Source organism: Callorhinus ursinus, unplaced genomic scaffold (assembly GCF_003265705.2).
Source record: "Callorhinus ursinus isolate GAN/ISIS: 27379988/994484 unplaced genomic scaffold, GSC_fseal_2.0 scaffold24, whole genome shotgun sequence".
In the NCBI taxonomy this organism is placed as follows: Eukaryota; Metazoa; Chordata; class Mammalia; order Carnivora; family Otariidae; genus Callorhinus; species Callorhinus ursinus.
The window spans coordinates 23,968,664-23,989,958 of record NW_027397086.1 but is presented as its reverse complement, the minus strand read 5'-3'; the positions used below and the strand labels follow the sequence as shown (position 1 = coordinate 23,989,958).

General features: G+C 37.7%; 1 protein-coding gene across 5 annotated transcripts in view; it reads left to right on the top strand.

Moving 5' to 3' along the window:
* The first annotated feature begins 7,149 nt into the window (after window positions 1–7,149).
* Window positions 7,150–21,295, top strand: part of LOC112836550 (protein NipSnap homolog 3A-like) — a 35,132-nt gene continuing 20,986 nt past the window's right edge. Inside the window, exons 1-6 of one of the 5 annotated variants that reach the window (XM_025888385.2) lie at window positions 7,155–7,424; window positions 10,160–10,370; window positions 12,132–12,287; window positions 14,041–14,190; window positions 17,642–17,728; window positions 17,821–18,660. In XM_025888385.2, coding sequence (XP_025744170.1) covers window positions 7,365–7,424; window positions 10,160–10,370; window positions 12,132–12,287; window positions 14,041–14,190; window positions 17,642–17,728; window positions 17,821–17,897 — 741 coding nt within the window. In that variant the 5' untranslated portion in view covers window positions 7,155–7,364 and the 3' untranslated portion in view covers window positions 17,898–18,660. Of the gene's footprint in view, window positions 7,425–10,159; window positions 10,371–12,131; window positions 12,288–14,040; window positions 14,191–17,641; window positions 17,729–17,820; window positions 18,661–21,295 lie in introns of those variants that run through there. The other 4 variants (XM_025888387.2, XR_012373530.1, XM_073876631.1 and 1 more) reach the window with 4 other exon arrangements.

The following is a 21,295-nucleotide window of genomic DNA, read 5'->3' as shown; positions in this document are numbered from 1 at the left end:
GGAAGATGAGGTAATCTGCATAAGAACCCCTGCTCTTCCACCACCCGCACCAAGAGAAAGTGACCTTGCCATGAAATATCCTTTCTTTTCTGTTGTTTATAACTTTCTTGCCCCATCCTCCTTCCTATAAAAACCTTCCATTTTGTGTAACTCCTCAGAGCATCCCTCTATTTATTAGAGTGAGATGTTGCCCAATTCAGGAATCTTTTTTACATTTTACTTATTTGAGAAAGAGAGTGAACGTGTGAGCAGAAGAAGGGGCAGAGGGTGAGGGAGAGAGAGAGTCTTCAAGCAGACTCCCCACTGAGCATGGAGCCCAACGTGGGGGCCTCCATCCCAGGACCCTGAAATCATGATCTGAGCCAAAATCCAAAGTTGGCTGCTTAACCGACTGAGCCATCCAGGTGCCCCATCATGAATCGTTTAATAAAGGCAATGAGATCTTCAAAATTTACTCAGTTGAATTTTCTTTTTTAACAATTGTCACCAACCTCTAACTGAAAATAAGCGTTTCCTTGAAGTATGAATGTAGGCAACAAATCACAATATTATTAATGGGACCTGTGACTTTGTGACCAAAAAATATCATAGATATTGTCAAATTCCATTCAGAGGTGTTACAAATATATAAAAATTTCTTTTATGCTCATCACTAAATTATGATAGTTGTTAAATCCAATGATAAATCCTGTTATTTAGTAGCCTAATAAAGAAGTATGTCTATTTCTTTATCAAGAATTTTCTTTCAGGGGCACGTAGCTGGCTCAGTTGGAAAAGCATGTGATTCTTGATCTCGGGAAAGTGAGTTTGAGCTCCATGTTGGATGTAGAGTTTACTTAAATAAACTTAAAAAAAATTATTTTCATATTTTGATCATTCTAGCTTAATCTGTTTTCTTTGTAAACCTATGTATTTGCTAAGCATGTAAAACATTAGGGTTGTGTTAGGGAGCAAGAATTCCTGTCCCCTTCAGGGGTTCTTCTAGCTGGACTAAGAATCAAATTGACAAGAGACAGATTAACAGGAGAAAATCAAATTTAACAGCATATGTATGGGGAATCCAAATAGATATGGAAATTCCAAAGACAGGCAAAATGAGGTATATATGTCATCCTGAATTAAGGAGAAGTGCGTAGGCTTCTAGAACTTCACAGGAAAAGAAGGTAATTCACAGGGCAATAAGAAGAGCAGATGTTTGGTAATTAGCTGTTTGTCCTGCCATATAGATGGGTCACTCAGATAAAATTTATCTCTGGTAATTACCATCATGCTGGCAAAGATCCCCAGTTTGGATTCTTCCATGTACTTAAGAGAAGGGGAAAAGTTTCTCTTGAGCCTACAGGGTCTTGATTGCCTTCAGCTCAAAATAATCTTCATGCCAAAGTGGCCAGTCCTTTTTTTTTTTTTAAGACTTATTTATTTATTTGACAGAGAGCAACATAGTGAAAGAAGGAACACAAGCAGAGGGGGAGGGAGTGGGAGAGGGAGAAGCAGGCTTCCTGCCTAGCAGGGAGCCCAGTGCGGAGCTGATCCCAGGACCCTGGGATCATGACCTGAGCCGAAGGCAGACGCTTAACAACTGAGCCATCCAGGTGCCCCCAAAGTGGCCAATCTTGGAGTAACCTGCCCTCAGCCTCTACAGTTCCATAGGTCTACAAGATTTTATGCTTTGGAAAGGGTTGGGGCGCCTGGGTGGCTCAGTCAGTTAAGTGTCTGCCTTCGGCTCAGGTCATGATCCCAGGGTCCTGGGATCAAGCCCCATGTCAGGCTCCCTGCTCAGTGGGGAGCCTGCTTCTCCCTCTCCCTCTCCCCCTCCCCCCGCTCATGCTCGCTCTCTCTCTCTCTCTCTCTCTCTCTCTCCCCCTTGCTCTTTCTCTTTCAAATAAATAAAATCTAAAACAAAAAAAAAAAAAAAGTTTCCAAAGGGTGCTATGGCATAAAGAGGTTTAAAAATCCCTGCCCTAGAGAAATTCTAAATATGGAAACAGGAACTATCTATTAAAAAATTCAAAACATCTTTATTCATAATATCAAATGGACAAATATATATCCATACAATAGAACAGCATAGAGCAGAGAAACGTATTAATTACTGTGGCTGCATCAAAATACATGATTTTTAAAAACTTTTGTCAAAGCTAAGAATCAGGGGAGCCTGGGTGGCTCAGATGGTTAAGCGTATGCCTTCAGCTCAGGTCATGATCCCAGGGTCCTGGGATCAAGCCCCACATCGGGCTCCCTGCTCAGCGGGAAGCCTGCTTCTCCCTCTCCTTCTGCTGCTCCCCTGCTTGTGCTCTCTTGCTCTCTCTGTCAAATAAATAAATAAATAAATAAAATCTTTAAAAAAAAGAAAAAAAGCTAAGAATCAACTAACAGAATGACAAAAATAGTCTGATTCTATTTATAGAAAGTTCTAAACTAGGCAAACCAATGAAATATATTGTTTAGAGTTATACGTAAATATAGTTGAATTTCAAAGAAAATGAATGCAACGATTAAAACAAAATTCTGAGTCATGGTTGTTTGAGCCAAGGAGGTCGGGGAAGGTGTTGTAGGGAGGAAAATGTGACCCGAAAGGAACATATATTGGGCCTCTAAATTACTGACAATATTTTATCTCTTTCTTGGCGGCAGGGTAGTAGCATTCAATGTATTATTCTTTAAAGTATACTGACACATTACGTCTACTTTTGGGTATGTATGATACATGTTTCATGTTACCTCCTTAGACAGGCAACTTTAGTACACCCAATCTAAAATAACTACCCAGTTGGTCTATATCACATTAGCCTATTTTAATATTCCAGATTTATCTAGTTTTGGACTACTTGCCAGTAGTTTAAGATATACAATGTTAATTTTCAACATACTTTGTGTATGTTCTAGGCAGTTCATGGATTTGTTTCAAAACAAAATGTCATATAAAAATATTTCATGTTTTTAAATGGTTTTTAGAGGCTATATTCTACCACACATATTTTAAAAATGATAACTTTTTAAATGAACTGATTTTATAATCTGGCTTTAGATCCTGAATGTGCAACTTAGCAACAGTGAACCTAAGAAACTTAATTCTCTCAGAACTTCACCTTCCTCACTTGGAGGTAAAGTTGAATTCACAACGTTTTGAGGATGATTAAAACCTGTGAGTGAATAGGAGATTGTCTTAGGCACCTAGCAGCAATTACCAATAACTTCCCTAAGTAATAGCCATGAATTTTACAGTGATAATGAATCACAGATAGTGATTCACAGATAGTGATCTGTTAGTTAAGTATTTTCATTTTGGAAATTCTCTCTACCTTTCTGCTGCCTAGATGAAGTTGATGATGGGGTGCCCATGGATGGCAAAACCACTAGGTAGAAGTCTGGATCCTTAATTCACTATGTATAGAAGAGCTGCCTGCCAACAAGGAAAACCCATTTTAGATTCTTAAGGAACAAGAAATAAAATCCTGTTGTGTCTGAGACATTTGGTATCTATTTGTTACAGCAGTTTAGCCTGTCCTATTTAATATATTCTTAAAAAGGTGAACCACATTCAGAAGTACCAGATATAGCTGAAGGGGTCAGAACAAATTATTAAGTGAATGACTATCTACCAAATAGTGAGATATCCACCCTTCTTCCCTCCTCAGTCACAGAAAACTGGCAGTAAGGAAGTTTCCACACTTGGGGTAACTGACTAAACTTTAAAAAAAAATGACTTATGGGTAAAAACAAATGGGAGTTTTTTCCCCTTCAATGAAATAACAGATAGCCTACAGAAAACCCTACAGTGAAGCCCATTATCTGACAGGCCACACCTATACTCAAAAAGCTTTCAAAAAAAATTTTTTTGGTCTTACTGAAAAATATGAGTTGATAACCAAGGATTAAAAATACAAAACTATTTGAGGAAAAACACTAGTATCATGGCAGAAAACAAATCAAATTATAATAAAACTTGAAACAATTCAGGAAGAAGACCCACAACAATAACTAAAAAATAAACACCTGTAATTAATGTCCTCTGAGATAGAAATTATGAACCCATGAAACAAAAAGAGTATATTATTTCTGATTTAAAAAAGAGAGAGAGATAAAGAAATATTCTGGGGAAGGGATAAAAAAGGGGCTTTTTGGGAATAAACACTGTGAAAGTATAAGTTTAAAATAAATGAGTTAGAAGATAAAATTATGGTACTTTATCCCCAAAACCATAGACCAAAAAAGCAGATATGTAAAACAGTAGAAAGAATAAAATTAGAAGATCAAGTGGAGGTACAGTGTTTGATTAACAGAAGTTCTGAAGACTGAGAAGAAAATTTAAAAATCCAAGAAACAAAAAATTTTCAGGATTGAAGAGTGTCCACATTATGAGGTTACACTGAGTGAGGAACACTGTATGAAAAAAGATATCGACTCCACAGCACATTACTGTGAAATTTCAGAACACCCAGGAACAAAGAGAAAAACATAAAAGGTTCCAAGAGACTGACAGAAACAAGCAAGTCACATACAAAGAATTAGGAATCAAAATGGCTTGACTTTCTTACTAGAAGGTATTATACAATGGAGCACTGCCTTTAAAAATATGAGGAAAAGTTATTTCCAATGTAGAATTTTACACCCTCCCAAAATATGAATCAAGAGGGTTGGTAGAATAAAGCATGTTTTATAGATACAAATCTCAGAAGTTTAATTCCCATGTACCCTGTCCTAAAATTAGAAGTTAAAAGAAAAAGAAACAAAATCCGGACAATAGGAAGTCCAACACAAAGCAGAGGAGATCCCAGAATTACTACCATGCCATCTTAGAGAACTAGTCCACACTGGAGCAAGAGAACAAAGAACTCTCCAAAGATAACTCTAAAAGATGAAACTGAAAAGCTGATTAATGGGTTTAATCATATTTGTTACTGAAAGATCCATCACAGCTGCTAACTCAGTAAACAAATGGGTAAGCCCTGGTACACTGCCATGGCCAATCATTCCATCCCAGAGAATTCGGAGGGGACTGGACAAACTGAAAGCATAGCTCCTGGCTGGGTTTGCCAACACTGTTGGAGACCAGTCAGATAAACTCATCACAAGAGTTTATCTGAGAAGCCAGTAACTCAAGAGATAAGGGTTTCAAAAAGAGAAGGGAGAAATTTATTGTGGGTACTGGCAGCCAGGGGAGGTGGTAAGCTCAAGACTTAACAACCGACCTCTCTGCCTCCAACATGGACACTTAACAATTTTATAAAGAGAGGTTGAGGGGGGGGATACTTGCAAGAGAGCAGGCAGACAGCCTGTGATCATGGGTGAAGGTTGGTATGTGTTCAGCCCATGATCACCCGCAGAAAGAGGACCTGTGGGTGTGGTCTTCTGGGCATCACGTTGCTATCAGGGCTTTTCCGATGTGGTGTTTGGGATGTTCTGGGTCCTTAAAAAAGAACTTCATCATGCTTCAAGAAAGTACGCTAAGAAATAAGCACAATTTTTAGTTAACAGCATGAGTTAAGCAGTCTTGTCTATTTCTGGTTTTAACTGTTGGGGTCTACAGTTGAGCAAGAGGGCTCGCTAACATACTGAAAGGTATATTCTTTTGGCAAAGAGTTTGGTGATTAATAAATGATAGGTATGAGGAAAACAATAGAAACAAAGGAAAGAGGGAGAGAAAAAAGTAGTCACACTCCTACTGATTAAGATTACAGGTGTAACCCACTTAGCAGTGGCTTAAACTAGAAGACAATTTCTCATGTAAAAGAACTCCAGAGATGGGCGGTCCAGGACTCTTAGCTTGCTGTTCCATGGTGTCAGAACCTAGGCGTCTTCTCTACTGTTGTCCCATCTCCAGCATGTGGCCTCTACCTCATAATTCAAGAAGTCAAGCCATTACACCCATATTCCAGCATGAAGAAATAAGAAACAAAGGAGAGAACTGCTCCTCCTACACTGCTTTAGACACTTATAGTAGGTTATAAATGCACTAACACATTACACTGGCCAGGACTTAGTCACACAGCTGCACCTAGCTGCAAGGATTCTCTTACTAATTTTTTTAAAAAGAGGGCAGCAGGGAGAATGGATAATGGGAAATAGCTAATAGTCTCTGCTATCTCCCTCCACTACTTCCCACAGATTCAGTCCAGGCACATCGTTAAAAATGATGCCCATCACCCAGAAAAACTTAATCACCCCCTCTGGAATTATAATGTTAAAAAGCCTCCCCCTGAACAGATAATTCAAGTCTTTGAAGAAGGCACAACCAATACAACCACTGGTGATATCCCTGTAATATTTCCCTATTCTTGATAGTATAAGCAGTATTATTTCAATGTATGCAATAATGTAACTATTGTGTAATTGTGAGTCTGATTATGCATTGTGTAATTGTGTTCTCTGTAATTAGTAATAAAAATGTAAACATTAATATACTGTAAATTAATAATGCGACAATTTTTAATGTACCCATATTCAGATGGGGAAGGGAAGGTTATTTTGAGGGAGTGGTATGTAAGAGACCTAAATCCTCATTTTCCAAGCAACAGATACTATCTATAACTGAAAATACTAAGACACACCAGGAAAGGCCTGTAATTTAGAGAAAGAGAAAAAGCATTAGAAGAAACAAGTGGAAAATGTTGAAAATAGTTATTCTGGGGACCAATAATCAGGGATACGGAGAACAAGATCCGAGGTCTGCTGGTATGCTTTTTTAAGGCTTACAAAACTATTTGACTTTTTAATACTTAGTTCGATGCCCCCATTCCAATAAACTCCTGAAAAATACAATTTCAATCATTATTAGAAGCCTTAGGAGGTCATGCTGGGGTGGCGATTAGGGAAAGAGGATGCACTTCATGAGGAAAAGTGAAGGCTCCTGGTCTTTATGTAAATCACCCCGACTAACGATTAACCAGGGCAAAAACCTCCACGATTTTAAACGCACAGCATTATGCGTGCACGCATCATACTCCCTTCGCAAAGACAAACACACTCGCATTCTGCACACGAACTCTTAAGAACTGTTGCGCGACTGCGCATGGAGACGAGGTGATGGGCTCAGAAAGGTGGCACAGGAACGATCCCCGCCTTCTGCCAATCCTAACGTCCCCTCTGACGCTGGGTAAGCACGTCTGAGGAAACAAACGGAGGACCAAAGCGCACGTGCCGCCCAAACGCGCCGGGCGCGGGGCCCCGGAGGACGCGAGCAGTCGGGGCGGTGCCGCCACGCCTCCCGGCACCAGAGGCGGAGCTCACGCCGCGGAGTCCCGCCCCAGCCTGCGTCCGCCCGTAGTCCAGTCGCTGCTCTTTTCCAGGCGGGTAAGCCCTAACAGGAGGAATCTAAGAAAGAGTACCGGCTGGCTGGCCTTCGCAGCGCTCGAAGCCCCGCCATGCTCGTCCTCCGAAGCGGCCTGACTAGGGCTCTGGCTGCGCGGAAGCTTGCGCCTCAGGTACCCGCCGCGGAGACGCGCCCAAACCCTTCCGTGGTTTGGGTGGAGGAAGGGGGTCAGCGAGGAGCTAGTGGTCCCGCGCATGCGCTACTCGGCTCGCTCGCCCAGACTTGAGAGTGCCGCGCATGCGCCCTTCCTGTTCGCGCGCCGAGATTCTAGTTCCAGTGTGCGTCCTGGACCCCCGAGCTGGGGCGTTCTGGGATGCGTGGGTGGAAGCGTGTAGCCAGTCGGGGAGGGTGCGCTGGCCAGTGTCGCCTCCCGGCCAGCTCGCCAGCAGCCGTGAACAGGACTTCTGTGGCCTAAGGTGCCAGGCGACCCAGAGCACACTCCTGAAGGTCCCGCTGCCCCGTATTTGCTTCCCAGCCCGGCTGCGTTCGCCAGGTTGGGCACGTGCCAGGTGTTTGCTGGTCGAGCTTTTCCTTTTGATTTGTCCTTTGACAAGCCACCGCCCCCTCCAGACAGAAGGTAGAGGAGAAGTAGGTCAACCGGCCGCTGGCGAAAGAACAGGCCTCCCCGCGTTTAAACGATATGTACACAACTTCGGAGCGTTTTGCAGAGAACCTTGAAGAGGAGGGCCAAGGTGCCAGTGGTGGAGCATCCTGCCCAGCGGCCGACTGCCTCGTGCGGGCGGTGGCCGAGCCAGGCAGGGCCAGGAACCTCTTGGCAAACAGGATGGTAACCTCACTTAACCTTAGATGAGAAAAACACACAATAGATTTTTGTGATTTAGCCTTAACTGTCGGGACTTGGCCTAATCTGTGAATCTACAGATTTTTTCCTTTGATATTGAGGCTTGTACTTTTCTCGAAGGGTATAAGCGAAAGGGGATGAACCTACTCTACAGACTGACTCTGCTGAAGACTGAGGAACCAGCGATGACCCATTAACCCAAGATTAGCAATCCAGTCTAATCTTTTCTAATTCTCACTCTACTGGGGCAGGGCCAAGAGTTATTCATTACAACTTTACTCTGAACTTTGATTTTTAAATATCAGCCAGTTGTTCTCACAAGTGAATTGGAAGTGAATTGAAAGCGTTTTGAAATACTTTCACTTTGTGGAAAATGAGCCCGTATTTGGAGATAAGGGAGCCTAGAACACTCGTGAATCCTACCCCAGAATAGTTGTAGTTTCTGCCCTTAACAAAAATCACCTCTCCCTAAGCACACTCACTTATCTCACTGCTGTTACCCTTTCTGTGGGCTTTTCCCTCTTACTGTTTATTCTTTGAAAGATAATAAAAATACGTGCCTTTGACCACGTATTTGTTTCCAAATACAAATTCCCTGAAAAACGACTTAAAAGCAATTGTTATAAATACCACACTGTCCCGTTTTCTGATACATTTTATTTATAATACTTTTTAAACTATAATACTAGGCAGTTTATTTGGATAACATTCTCTTATTAAAATTTGGTTAAAATGACAAAAAGCATGTCCAGCAAAAATAGAAGTATCTGCAATAGTTTCTGGAGGGAATACTTGCTTTTCAAGTAAGCTTAGACACTTGGGCAGTAGGAACTTAACTCGGGACATGAATGGAATGAACTCAAATATATAATTATAATTATGGTATTAAACACAGATGAAATTCATAGACAATTACGTGTTTTAACCGAAATTATGTCCGATAAAGAAGTCTACTGGTTTCACTTGATGTACCAGGTAGTCAAATAAGGCCAAAATTTGTCCATAGCTTTGTACCAAAGCTTTTGATAGTTCTGATTAATAAGCTTCATGAAACTAAAAAGAATAAATAAATAATAAGCTTCATGCAACTGGCACATGATAACCAAACCTACAGTAAGAAGAATTTGTAAGTGAAAATGCCATAGGATTGTGTGGGTGTGAATGTATACTCATGCACACATATATATACACAGAGGATAATCTCTGGCAGGGCATTTTCTATCTAAAGTTAAGTTTATTCAGACTTGGAGGACTAAATTAGAAGAAAACTTTATATAAGTAGCATACAACTAATACAACAAGAACTAACGGTTCTTAAGGGATATTTTTGTCAATCTGGTAAAATTGGATGGGTTAAATGCCTTTCTTCACACTGCATCTGTAATTAAACCTAGTAATGACTCAGACAATTCTAACTTGTTGATTTTTCCTTTATAGCATTCATACAGTTCACCACCATGTTATAATGCAGTTGGATAGATTATAACACTCCATTCCTATCTTTTACCAGGGATCTACTTCATTGGATTTGGGAAATACTTTGACCTGAATAGCAATTTTTATTTTTAAGAAAAACCTAAAAGGGAGTTTTTTTGCAAGTAAACACATTTCCATTTTGCTTACCAAAACACCTGCATATTTTATAAAGTTCACTTAAATGCATAACTAACATATATAGTATTGACTAAAAATGGAATATTGGCTAAATAAGGGAAGACATCTGCAAATTTATTAGAATCCTAATTGTAGTTCTTGGGTAAAGGACTCTTATTAAGACCCCAGTGCCTTATGATTAAATTTCATGAAAAAAAAGGCTAATAGTGGATCCCTGCTAAGAAACAGTAACTATATATTCAGCATACTTAAGACTACTTACTTTTATTGACATCTCTCCAAACAAATGTCTAAAGAGAGATCACAAAAGAAGTACAAACATGGATTATGAGTCTAATGTGTGCCCTTTGTTTCTAGATTCAGATTTGGTTGTAACAATATTATAAACCCTACCTTCCCAAAATATTTAAATTTGCCTTATCTTTCTTCAGGTGTGCTCATGTTTTGCTACGGGCCCCAGACAATACGATGGAACATTCTATGAATTTCGTACTTACTGCCTTAAGCCCTCAAAGATGAATGAGTTTCTGGAAAATGTTAAGAAAAACATACATCTTCGGACAGCTCACTCTGAATTGGTTGGATACTGGAGTGTAGAATTTGGAGGCCAAATGAACAAAATGTTTCATATTTGGAAGTATGGTATGATTTTTCCAGCTTCAGGGTTCAGTATAAATTTTCATTCTGTTAAATGTTACTTGACGCTTAGCTCTTGGATCTAGATTAGTATAAATACCCATAGGTTAAAATAAACTTTTAAAAAAGGGGAACAACAACAAAAAACGAATTCAGTGATTTCTCCTCCCAGTGGCACACCTTTAACAACCCTTTGCTCAAATCCTTATGTTACCATAAATGAAAAAGTGTGGTATCTCATATTTCAGATCATAAAATTGTGAGCAAGGCTTTAATGCTCAGAAAAATTTTACAGTGGTTTGTCATAAAGACGATTTATGAAAAAAATTAAAGCAGTGATTGTAAGAGCCCAAATAGGTTAAGATCATAAAGGAAGGGAGAGTTATTTTTTATTATTGTTGAAGCTATGGCTGGATATCAGGATTTTAGTAGATACAATTCAGATATGTAGCAGCTTTAGAGTAGGAGAGGTTGTTGGGGATGATAGTTAACTTCTTGGCCTCACCCAATGCTAAGATTTAATAATTTGTTATGTTGAGAAAATCATTTTTGTGTTATTTGTGCATTCCAAGGTTCCAGGGAATTTACCGTTCTAGGGAAGTAAAGACAATCAGAGTTCTTCCCATATTGAAGTTGATTTACCCCTGGTTTAATATTCAAAGAACAGGTTGCATGAATCCCCAGGATGTTTGTTACTCCAGTGTCTAATCTTTGTGAAGTCCACATCAGGACTTGATGAAATCCAGAGAATTTCAATACCTTCATTTAGTGTTTGATCATCAGTTAAGTTATTAAGACTATTAACCAAATAGTCATGAAGTATTTTAATATGAAAAGTGTTCATTCCATATTTAAAATGGCCCTAATTTAGGGGTTTTCCCTATTGTAATAGAATAAACCCCATTAAAACACATTTATGCTTTAATGTGCCACCAGTGGACTCAGGTCCCTTTAAAAACATCACTAGTAAAGTCTTAATATAACTCACTTAAGCTCTAAGATCCTCAATATAAACCATAGAAAACTCCTTTACCATCAGTCTTAATGAGACCCTAATAGTAAATATAGTACTAGGCCCAAATGTTTAGTAAATGTTTAAATATCAAACGTAAGAGAAATAAATACTGGGTAAAAAGAATGGTGATAATAAGAAAATCAGCACTCCTTCTTTAGAAGCTGTTCAAAGAAGAGGCTTAAAAAGCGTATCTCCCTTTCATTTATGTTAAATTTAGTTCAGAGTATACCTTGACCTGACCACTCACCACCACCACCAAAGAAAAATAGTCCTTCTCTAAACGGGCACCGTAATTTAAATAATTAGAATAATTAATAATTAGAATAATTAATATATATTGAGTGCTATCTAGGTGCCAAACACTGCTCAAAGCCCCTCTTGTGTACTGATTCACTTAATCTTCACAACAACCCTGGAGGGAGATACTATATCATTATCCCCATTTCACAGAGTAAGAAATGAGCACAGAAGGATTCAATAATTTAACCTAAGTCACACAACTACCTAGTAAGTGGTAGAGCCTATAAAGCCCACTACATGACATTATCATTAGTTGTTTAAATTTCTACTCCCGTTTTAGACCATGAGAAACTTGAGGACAGATGTCACATCTATTTATGTTGATAGCTGCAATGATAGAACAGTGTCCTTATGTGGCTTCAATGGACGTTTGCTGAGTTGAATGAAATCCAGAAAAGGTATAGGTGATTTTAATTAAGTTTTTATTTTTCTTACTCCTTTTCGTCCCATAGATAATTTTGCTCATCGAACTGAAGTTCGGAAAGCCGTGGCCAAAGATAAGGAATGGCAACAATCTGTCGTTCCAAATCTGGCTCTCATAGATGAACAAGAGACTGAGATTACTTACCTGGTGCCATGGTGCAAACTAGAAAAGCCTGCAAAAGAAGGCAAGTCCTTGCCTCTTACTTTGAATTCTGATGGAGAAAATACTAAAGATTTCAAGCTATAAAAACTTAACCTCCAGCGGTGCGTGGGTGGCTTAGTCAGTTGAGTGTCTGACTCTTGATATCTGCTTGGGTCTTGATCCCGGGTTGTGAGTTTGGGTCCCGAGCTGGGCTCCATGCTGGGCATGGAGTCTGCTTAAAAAAACTAAACCTCCCTAGGGAAAGGTAATGCTGTGTTTTATATAGGAATATATTATGATTATAGAGATAAATGAATTTTAGATCTTATTAAAACAACATTGAATGATGTTTTTTTTTCCAATTTGGAAAAGCTCTTAAAATTGAGGTATAAATATAAAAAGTTGACATGGGGAATAAAGGTTGAAAAGTTGAGGGTTGGGAGCAGACAAGTATGGTTAGGTGAAAGATGATGTATGAAATTTTGTCATAGTTTGGTATTTATTAGACACAAATTACAATTAATCTTAAAATATTAAGGGTATCTTTGCCTGTAAGACTGTTGGGGAATGAATTAAACTATTAAGCTATATTACTGTAGTTTAACATTTTTGTTTTTATTTCTCATTTTAAAAATAATTACTAAAGATCTTTCTTCTTGCTGATTTTATTTTCTTGTTCATTTAAGGAAACATTTACCTTAACATTGTTTTAAACAAAAGTCAGATTTTTTTGAAGTATTAATTAATTTAAATGTTATTTTATTTCCCCCATTTTTCCTAACTTTGTAGTATAGAGTGCAAGAGATTTGAAAGTCTTGTTTGGATCCTTATCCACCTAGACCTTTCCACAGGCTTCCAGCATTATCTAAAAACTAAGTGGCTTCTCGGACAGTGTCAAATCTTGGTTCTCTTCCTCTGTGTTGTTCTTAACTCTTTAGTAACTTTGTGCTTTTTTCCTTTTTCTTCTCAAAGCTCCTTGCCCCCTAGTTCCTCTTCCTCTACCTGCCCCATACTTCTGATCAGAAGGTAAAATGCTTTTCAAGTATTTACCTGGATATTGAGGAACAATAAAATCATCTCCTTCAGTTGTTTCCATTTTTTTTCCCCTACTCAAAAACTCAAGACATCATTGGCTCCATCTTTTGTTCCTATTAGAAATGGAATCCTGTAGGGGGAAGTTATACAAACAAAAAGTATTTCCTCTGGAAAGAAGAGGAAATATGGGAGATCAGAAAATGCTTTTCTTACTCATTTCTTATCTGAAAGTGCAGATTCAGGGAGCTCAAAAATCCTAGTCTTACTATAAATGCTCAATATTTGTTTATTGACAAAACTTGGGCACCTGGGTGGCTCAGATGGTTAAGCATCTGCCTTTGGCTCAGGTCATGATCTCCAAGTGCTGGGATTGAGTCCTGCATCAGGCTCCCTGAGCAGCAGGGAGTCTGCTTCTCCTTCTCCCTCTGCCTCTCTCCCTGCTTGGGCTCTCCCTCTGTCTCTCTCAAATGAATAAATAAAATCTTTAAGAAAAATTTCAGATAATAGCTTTATATATCTTCCCTTTTTTGTTGTTCTGTATAAGCTTAACAAGTGATCCTTAAACTTGGACAAGGACTTTCTAAACATAAAAGCAAGGAAAACTAATGCCATAATTCATAAATATGCCTACATAAACATGTCCATGTCAATGATCCTCCAAATCTGTGTATGTAGATTAGTCTTCCAGTGGAACTGAACTAACCTGATTAGAAATTTCTTGAATATCTTTTGTAAAATAATTATTTTTCTCCCTACTCTAGGAGTCTATGAACTGATTATTTTTCAGATGAAGCCAGGTGGGCCAGCTTTGTGGGGTGATGCATTTAAAAGGGCAATTAATGCCCATGTGGATCTAGGCTACTCAAAACTAGTTGGAGTTTTCCACACAGAATATGGAGCACTCAACAGAGGTATAGTTGTCTATTTCTTCTATGAAATTGCAAAGTATATTGGTAATCTATTAAAGTTTCGTGAATCAGTTTGTCTCTTTTTTCCATTGTGGTATATATTTAAATTTTTATTGCCAAATTTTTAGGGTTTTTTTAATAATTTTTAGGGTTGAAAAAACCTGATTTATCTCGTTTGGAACGTTAACACCTCATGAAGCCTTTTTCAAATGTTAAAATGTCATGTTTTCCATGACACATCAAAGTGATAAAAAACTGCAAAAAGCCTCAAGAAAATATCTGTCCTTTCATCTTTTTTTCCCTCTAAATATACTTTTATTTAAAATAACATTATTTGGGGGCGCCTGGGTGGCTCAGTCGTTAAGCGTCTGCCTTCGGCTCAGATCGAGCCCCGCATCAGGCTCCCTGCTCGGCGGGAAGCCTGCTTCTCCTTCTCCCACTCCCCCTGCTTGTGTTCCTGCTCTCGCTGTCTGTCTCTCTCTGTCAGATAAATAAATAAAATCTTAAAAAAAAAAAATAACATTATTTGGGGTAGAGAGATTGTTTTGAATGAAAAAGTAGTACATATTTTTACATGTACTAAAGAGATGGACATGCCTTAAGGGGGGAAAATATTTCCCCCTACTTAGAGATAATACTGTTAACATTTTGGTCTTTTTATGTCATCTGTGTGATACACACACACATACACACACATACATCATTCATATATATGTGTGTCTATGTGTATAAATATATATAAATATATGTGTGTATACACATATTCCTATACATATGACATACGAATAAGAAAACCAAAATGTTATTTGAGATATATATATATATATATATATGCAGAAATAATGCATTTGCATGATTAATAATGACCTCTTAACACTTCACTGTGGGTATACACAGCTTACAGATAAATATATACGTACCTGAACTTATTTATTTGCTTTTAAAGTTTAAGTAATCTCTACACCCAATGTGGGGCTCAAACTCACAACTCTGAGATCAAGAGTCGCATGCTCCACCAGCGGAGCCAGGCAGGCGCCTGCTGAATTTATATTTAAAACATCTATTTGGGGCATTTAACTTTTTAAAGTTGAAAGTTATTGCAGTCAGAATTTCAGAGAGTTTTTTATGGCAAACTCTTAAAAATGTATGTAAAGTTCATCTGGAAGGATAAATGACTAAGAATAGCTAATAAAATATTTGAAAGACTCATATTGATTTGCCTCCTTAACTTCCTATTTAATGTCCAGTGGACATCTCACACCCAGCACACTCAAAGCCAAGCTTCTGATCTTTACCCAGAAATTTAACTTCTAGCAGTATATCCTAAGAAAATAATCAGAATATACAGAAAAAGGTATTAAGTTGGAAAACATATCAAGAAGAGGAAAAACTATGAAAATTATTAGATGTCTGTCTCACACCATACACTAAACTGGAATCCAAATGGATTATAGATTTAAGTGTAGACAAAAAGTAGTTATAGAATTACTAAAATAAAATATAAATGTTTAATAATATGGATGAGAACCGTATTTCTAAGCTAAAAACAAATGAAGAAACAATGAAGAGAAAAAAAAAATCAATTGATGATTTTATTTTTAAAAGGCTCAATCTTTCTGCATGCCCCAAAACACCATAAATGAAATTCAAAAGCAAAAAGAGAAATGAAGACTTATGCAAAGTTAGGTATACACATGACTACTAAATATATATATATTAACAAAGATACAGATTAAGACAATGAGATACCATTTTTACCTCATAAAGACATACTTATATATAGTATTTGATAGGTTGGAAAAAATGAGTACTCAGATACTGTATAGGGTTCATACTGTGTTAATCTTTTCCCTCCCCAAAATTTGGCAATATAAATAAAAAGCTTTAATTTTTAAATAATTTTTGCCAATATTTTAGGAAATATGCATAGGTGTATAGTGTGTTAGGATATATAGGAAAGAAGTTTGAAAGGATATAAATGATAATGCTGATAATGTTTATTAAATCTATTTTTTATAATGGACATCTATAACTTTTATAAGAAAAAACTACTAAAAACATGTGCACACTTTTTAATCCTAAATTATATTCTCAGCATAGGAGATAGTGTTATGTTGAGTGTAAATCAGGACATAATTTCTGGAGGACAGTGTATAATATGTACACTGTACATATAGAAGTATATACAAACTACTCTTTGGTTCTCTCAGTTCCAATTTTAGGAGTTCCTATTGAGGAAATTATCAGATGCAAACTGCCTGGCTTTAAATCCCAGCTCCACCACTATCTTTGTGACTTCACATGAGTTACTTCATCTTACGGTGACTTATACTGCTCCGTGATAAAATGATAATATCCTAAGATGATTGTGAAAATTAAATGAGTTAATACATGCAAAACTCTTAGAACCAAGCCTAGCATATAGTAAGCACCCCAAAAATGTTAGTAGTCTTTGTCTTTGACATTGTTATTATTAGAGCTACACGTGTCAGCTGCTGAAAGGTTTATGTCAGCGCATTGTTTACAATGAGGAAATGTTGGAAACAATGTGGTATGACCCTGTGTATATATGTGTATATATACTTGTAACACACAGACACATATCATATAGGTCCTGTAGCTTACATAGTGTATACACTTTGTGTAAATAAATATGTAAACATAAAAATACATATGTACATAAATATGGAAAGAGATGCACCAGAATAGAAAAGTGGTTGTTTTAGGGTGGTAGAAGTGATTCCTACTTTCTGCTTATCTGCGTTTTCCAAAATCTATATGGCTAACATATATTACATTTAATTAAAAAATTTTCAGTATTTTATAGAATCCTGAAATACTTTGAATGATATAAATAATCAACTATTAAAGGGTTGGGATAAAAAAAGTTGTCACATAGCAACATAGGAATTCACATAGTCATTAAAAATTAAGGTTACTGCCATGGAAAATAAGCATTGTTGATTTTTAAAAATACTACTAAGCATAATATACACTAAGACAATCTGATTTTACTCATTTTTTAAAAGAAATACACTAAATATCAGTAGAGGTTCTCTCTGGGTTGTTAAAGTTAAGCTACTTTTAATTTTCTTCTTTGTATCTTCCACATTTTCAGTAATAAACATCTTCTTTATAATTTTTTAAAAATAAAGTAAAATATAGTAGAAAGTCATAAAACTTGGGTCTGGCCTTGATTGTGTCTTTAGTGGTGGTACTTTTTCTTTCCAGCCTTCCTTTTCTTCATCTGTAAAACCAGTTTAATTTATAAGTTTCTCTCCCGAATCTCTGACCCCCTCTGAAATCTTATTACTAACATACTTAATTTTACTTTTTTGATATCCACTATTTTGATCTAAAGAACAAGACTTAATGTTTCTGATTAATTCTTCTGTATTTCTTACTTGTAGTAACGCCATAGTCTTTAGACGCTGTTTTTGGTTTATTTCTGCAGTTCATGTTCTTTGGTGGAATGAGAGTGCAGACAGTCGTGCGGCTGGGAGACATTGGTCTCATGAGGATCCCAGGGTTGTGGCAGCTGGTAAGCTATTTCACTAGGCATGAAGTATTCGAACCACAAATTCGATTCAGTCGGTAACTTTATATGCCTTCTTATGAAATGTGTTTTTCCAGTTCGGGAGAGTGTCAATTACCTCGTGTCTCAGCAGAATATGCTTCTGATTCCTACATCATTTTCACCTCTAAAATAGTTTTCCATTGAAATACAAGCATTGCATTAACTGCTATAAGATGTGTCTGCTAATGGTGCTTAAATTCTCCTAAGAGATTCTCACTTGCATTTGAAGAAGGTGGTAAGTTAATTTTCTGTGTCTCTACACTTCTAAAGCCACCTCTATCCTTCCTTCCTCTGTTCCTCTCCACCTTAGGAAATAGTGCTGTTCATTTTCCCCTTGGCATTTCCCTGTCTGTTACACATTAGAAATAGTTGCTACTACTTGATGATCTTGATTTTTCATTGGTTTCAGAATATCTCTTGTACTCTCTTTTGACAACCCTCTGCTTTTATAATGTTTTCTTATATTCAAATGATGATTTTACATTTTGAACCCGGTGTTTTAAAATTATTTATATATAATGTCCATCTTTTCATGTCTGTTTTTTCTGAGATTTTTAAAATATTTCTGCTCAGTAAAGTTTATTTTGTGATCAAATGGGATTCTAATCTAAGATCAAATATATTTCTTTACCTTGGCAAAGTACAGTGTCATCTGTGTCATCTGTATTAATTATGGTTTTCACATTAATTATGAGTCCCTCTAACTGGGAAAATAATGTTACTAGGTCTCTGTTAAAAACTTCAGAAGACTTGTTTTACGTGCTGAAATGTGTTCATTTATAGTTAATGTTTGTTCATTTTGGATCACTAACAGATACCTGGGACAGCTATTTGTTTTAAAGAGATCTTTATGGTTATGAGAATGGTTGCCTGAATAAAAGCCTACATACCCATTCTGCAGGTTTTTTTATTTGTGTTTTGTATTTATACTGTCTTTTCTACAGCTTTTACTGTGTTGCTGTAGGGTAGTGACACGGTAACAATTTAACAACTTTATTGTAAATGTTAAGTTACATTAAGAAGATAACATAATAATCCCAGAAAGTTTTGAGTACAACCACATATTATAAGGTTTTTCTTAAAACACCTTTAATTTCCATTTTAGTTGAGTGCACCTGCCTTCTAAAACTAGGTTTAGTAATTACAAGCTCTCTTGATAGTCTATATTTAGAGCCATATTATTTTGTGTTTCTAAAACAGATTGTAATATAAAATAGTAAATCATGAATTAGCTGTCTTAAGGGAAATTTGGAAAACAAAGTATAGCATAAGACTCCGGATAGAAGAAATGTCTAAAGGATTAAAAAGAAAAACAGAAAATTGAAAGGTGAGGTGGGTGTTCAGGTGCAGCGTATACTATTGACAGACAAGAATCCAAATAAAAGCTTTGTGATCCAGCTATTGTCATGTTTTCTGCTTCACAGTAAAGCAGAACTCTCAGTAGAGTTACACGTATATTCCCCATCTTTACCTCTTACTCTTCCCTCAACCTGAGCCTTGTCAATCTACTGAAATGACTTCAAGGTCACCAAGGACCTCTGTCTTACCAAATTCAGTCATTTTCTCTGCCTTACCTTGCTTCTCAGCAGTGTTGGGACACCACTGACCATGTTTGCCTTCCTGAAACACTTGATTCTGAGCTTCAGTATAGGGTGTCAAACTCAGATTTTCCTCCTCACTGGCCAGTCCCTCTCTTTCCTTTGCTGGCTTCTCTTCCAAATGTGGGTGGGATCTCAGGGCTCAGGAATGTTCTCTATCTTCATTCTCTCTAGGTCAGCCCATTTAGTCGCAAGGCTTTAAAAACCATACATGTACTGATGACTTACACATTTTTATCTTCTTTCCCATCATTGTTCCTGAGCACCGAATTTGAAGAAGGTACGAATGGCCGTTTTAACACAACCATTTACCTAGTTTGAGTCACAAACTAGAAGTCACCTTGATAGCCCTTGCCCTCAACCCCTACATGGAGCTTGTCGGTAATTCCTGTTGGCTCTGTCTCTAAAATACATCCTGAACATTATTATTCCTGCGTCTGTTGCTACGCCCTTGCCCAATCCACCAACATCTTAGCCTCCCTACTGTTCCTTTTCCCCATACAGCCAGCATTCTTTCTGAAACAGTGATTACATCAAACCACTACCTTGTTTAAAACTCTCCAGTGGTTCCTCATTGCACTAACAATAAAATCCAGATACCTTAATATGGCCTGGGAGGCCCTACAGGTTCTGGTTTCTGCCCCTTCTACCACTCCAGAGATTGGAATTCTCTCTCTCCTTCCCCAAACTGCCAACCTTTTTCCCACTTGGGGCTTTTGCACCAGGTGTTCTTTCTTCCAGGAACATTCTCTCTGCCCACCTTCAAATGTTGGCTCCTACTTATTTGATCAGATCTGAACTCAAATGTCACTCTTCAGGCGGCCCTCTCTGACTCTTCTCCCATCATTAACTCATATAACCATGGGTCATTTTCTTCTTAGCACTTACTGTAGTCTGAATTTATTGTATGTGTTTGTCTACACATCCATTGTGAATGCGAGTATGATTTCTCCACTGAAATTTAAGTTCATTAGAGCAGGAATTCAGTCTTCGACACTGCATCCCAGAACCTAGAAAAGTATATGGCACACAACAGAGTTCAATAAATATTGGTTAAATTATTGTATGATGATGCCAGGCGGATTTTATGAGAGCAATTGTTAACTTATACTCACCTTCACCAGAAAGAACCCTCTGCCAGTCTAGTAGCAGCTTAATTTTAAACAAGTTCTTTATCCACTGAGCCACAGTTTACTTGCACATCAAATGGTACTGCTTACCTCATAGGGCAGATAGTAAATTAGGGAGTAAATGAAGTGCCTGACAGTAAAATACTTGAAAAAGGTAGCTAATTTTCTACCTTTTCATATTTAATATATGCATTACCATTTCAAAGGTTCCAAGGTTCTTCTGAACCTACAAATGTGTATATAGGCTCTTCTCTAGATAGAAGGTTTTCCTCCAGACTCATGGGTGACTTACATGGTTATCTAAATTACTTGCCTTTTCATCTTTTAGTAGCTTTCTTCTCTCGATTGTCATTTTTCACAAAGAAACACAGTTTTCTATCATTTCATTGAAGTCGCCATAATGTGAACTTTAAGAGGGAAAGACACAGCTGCGATGCTGATTCCAAGTGCTCAAGGCTCACTCACAAACCGAGATCCTTCCTCTGCACGCAGTGGGATGCGCGCCTTAGCAAAGGACCACTCAGCACCTGTCCTCAGGGCCGTTAGAAGAGGCCCCACAACTCCGCTATGCTGCCTACGAGGGGGAGTTTGACAGAGGTTCTTCAGATACCGAGATAAGCAGACATCTTTCCTAAGACTTTGCTAGTGAGCTATGAAAATTACATCCACACGTCTCGTCACAGCCCCACATAACCCTGGCTTTCGACTGCACAACACTTTTTACAGGAGAAAGGGAAGGCACCTCCGATGTTCCTCTACTTTTTCCACTTTTTCTGCGTGCTCACCTAGGCCACCATACCCAG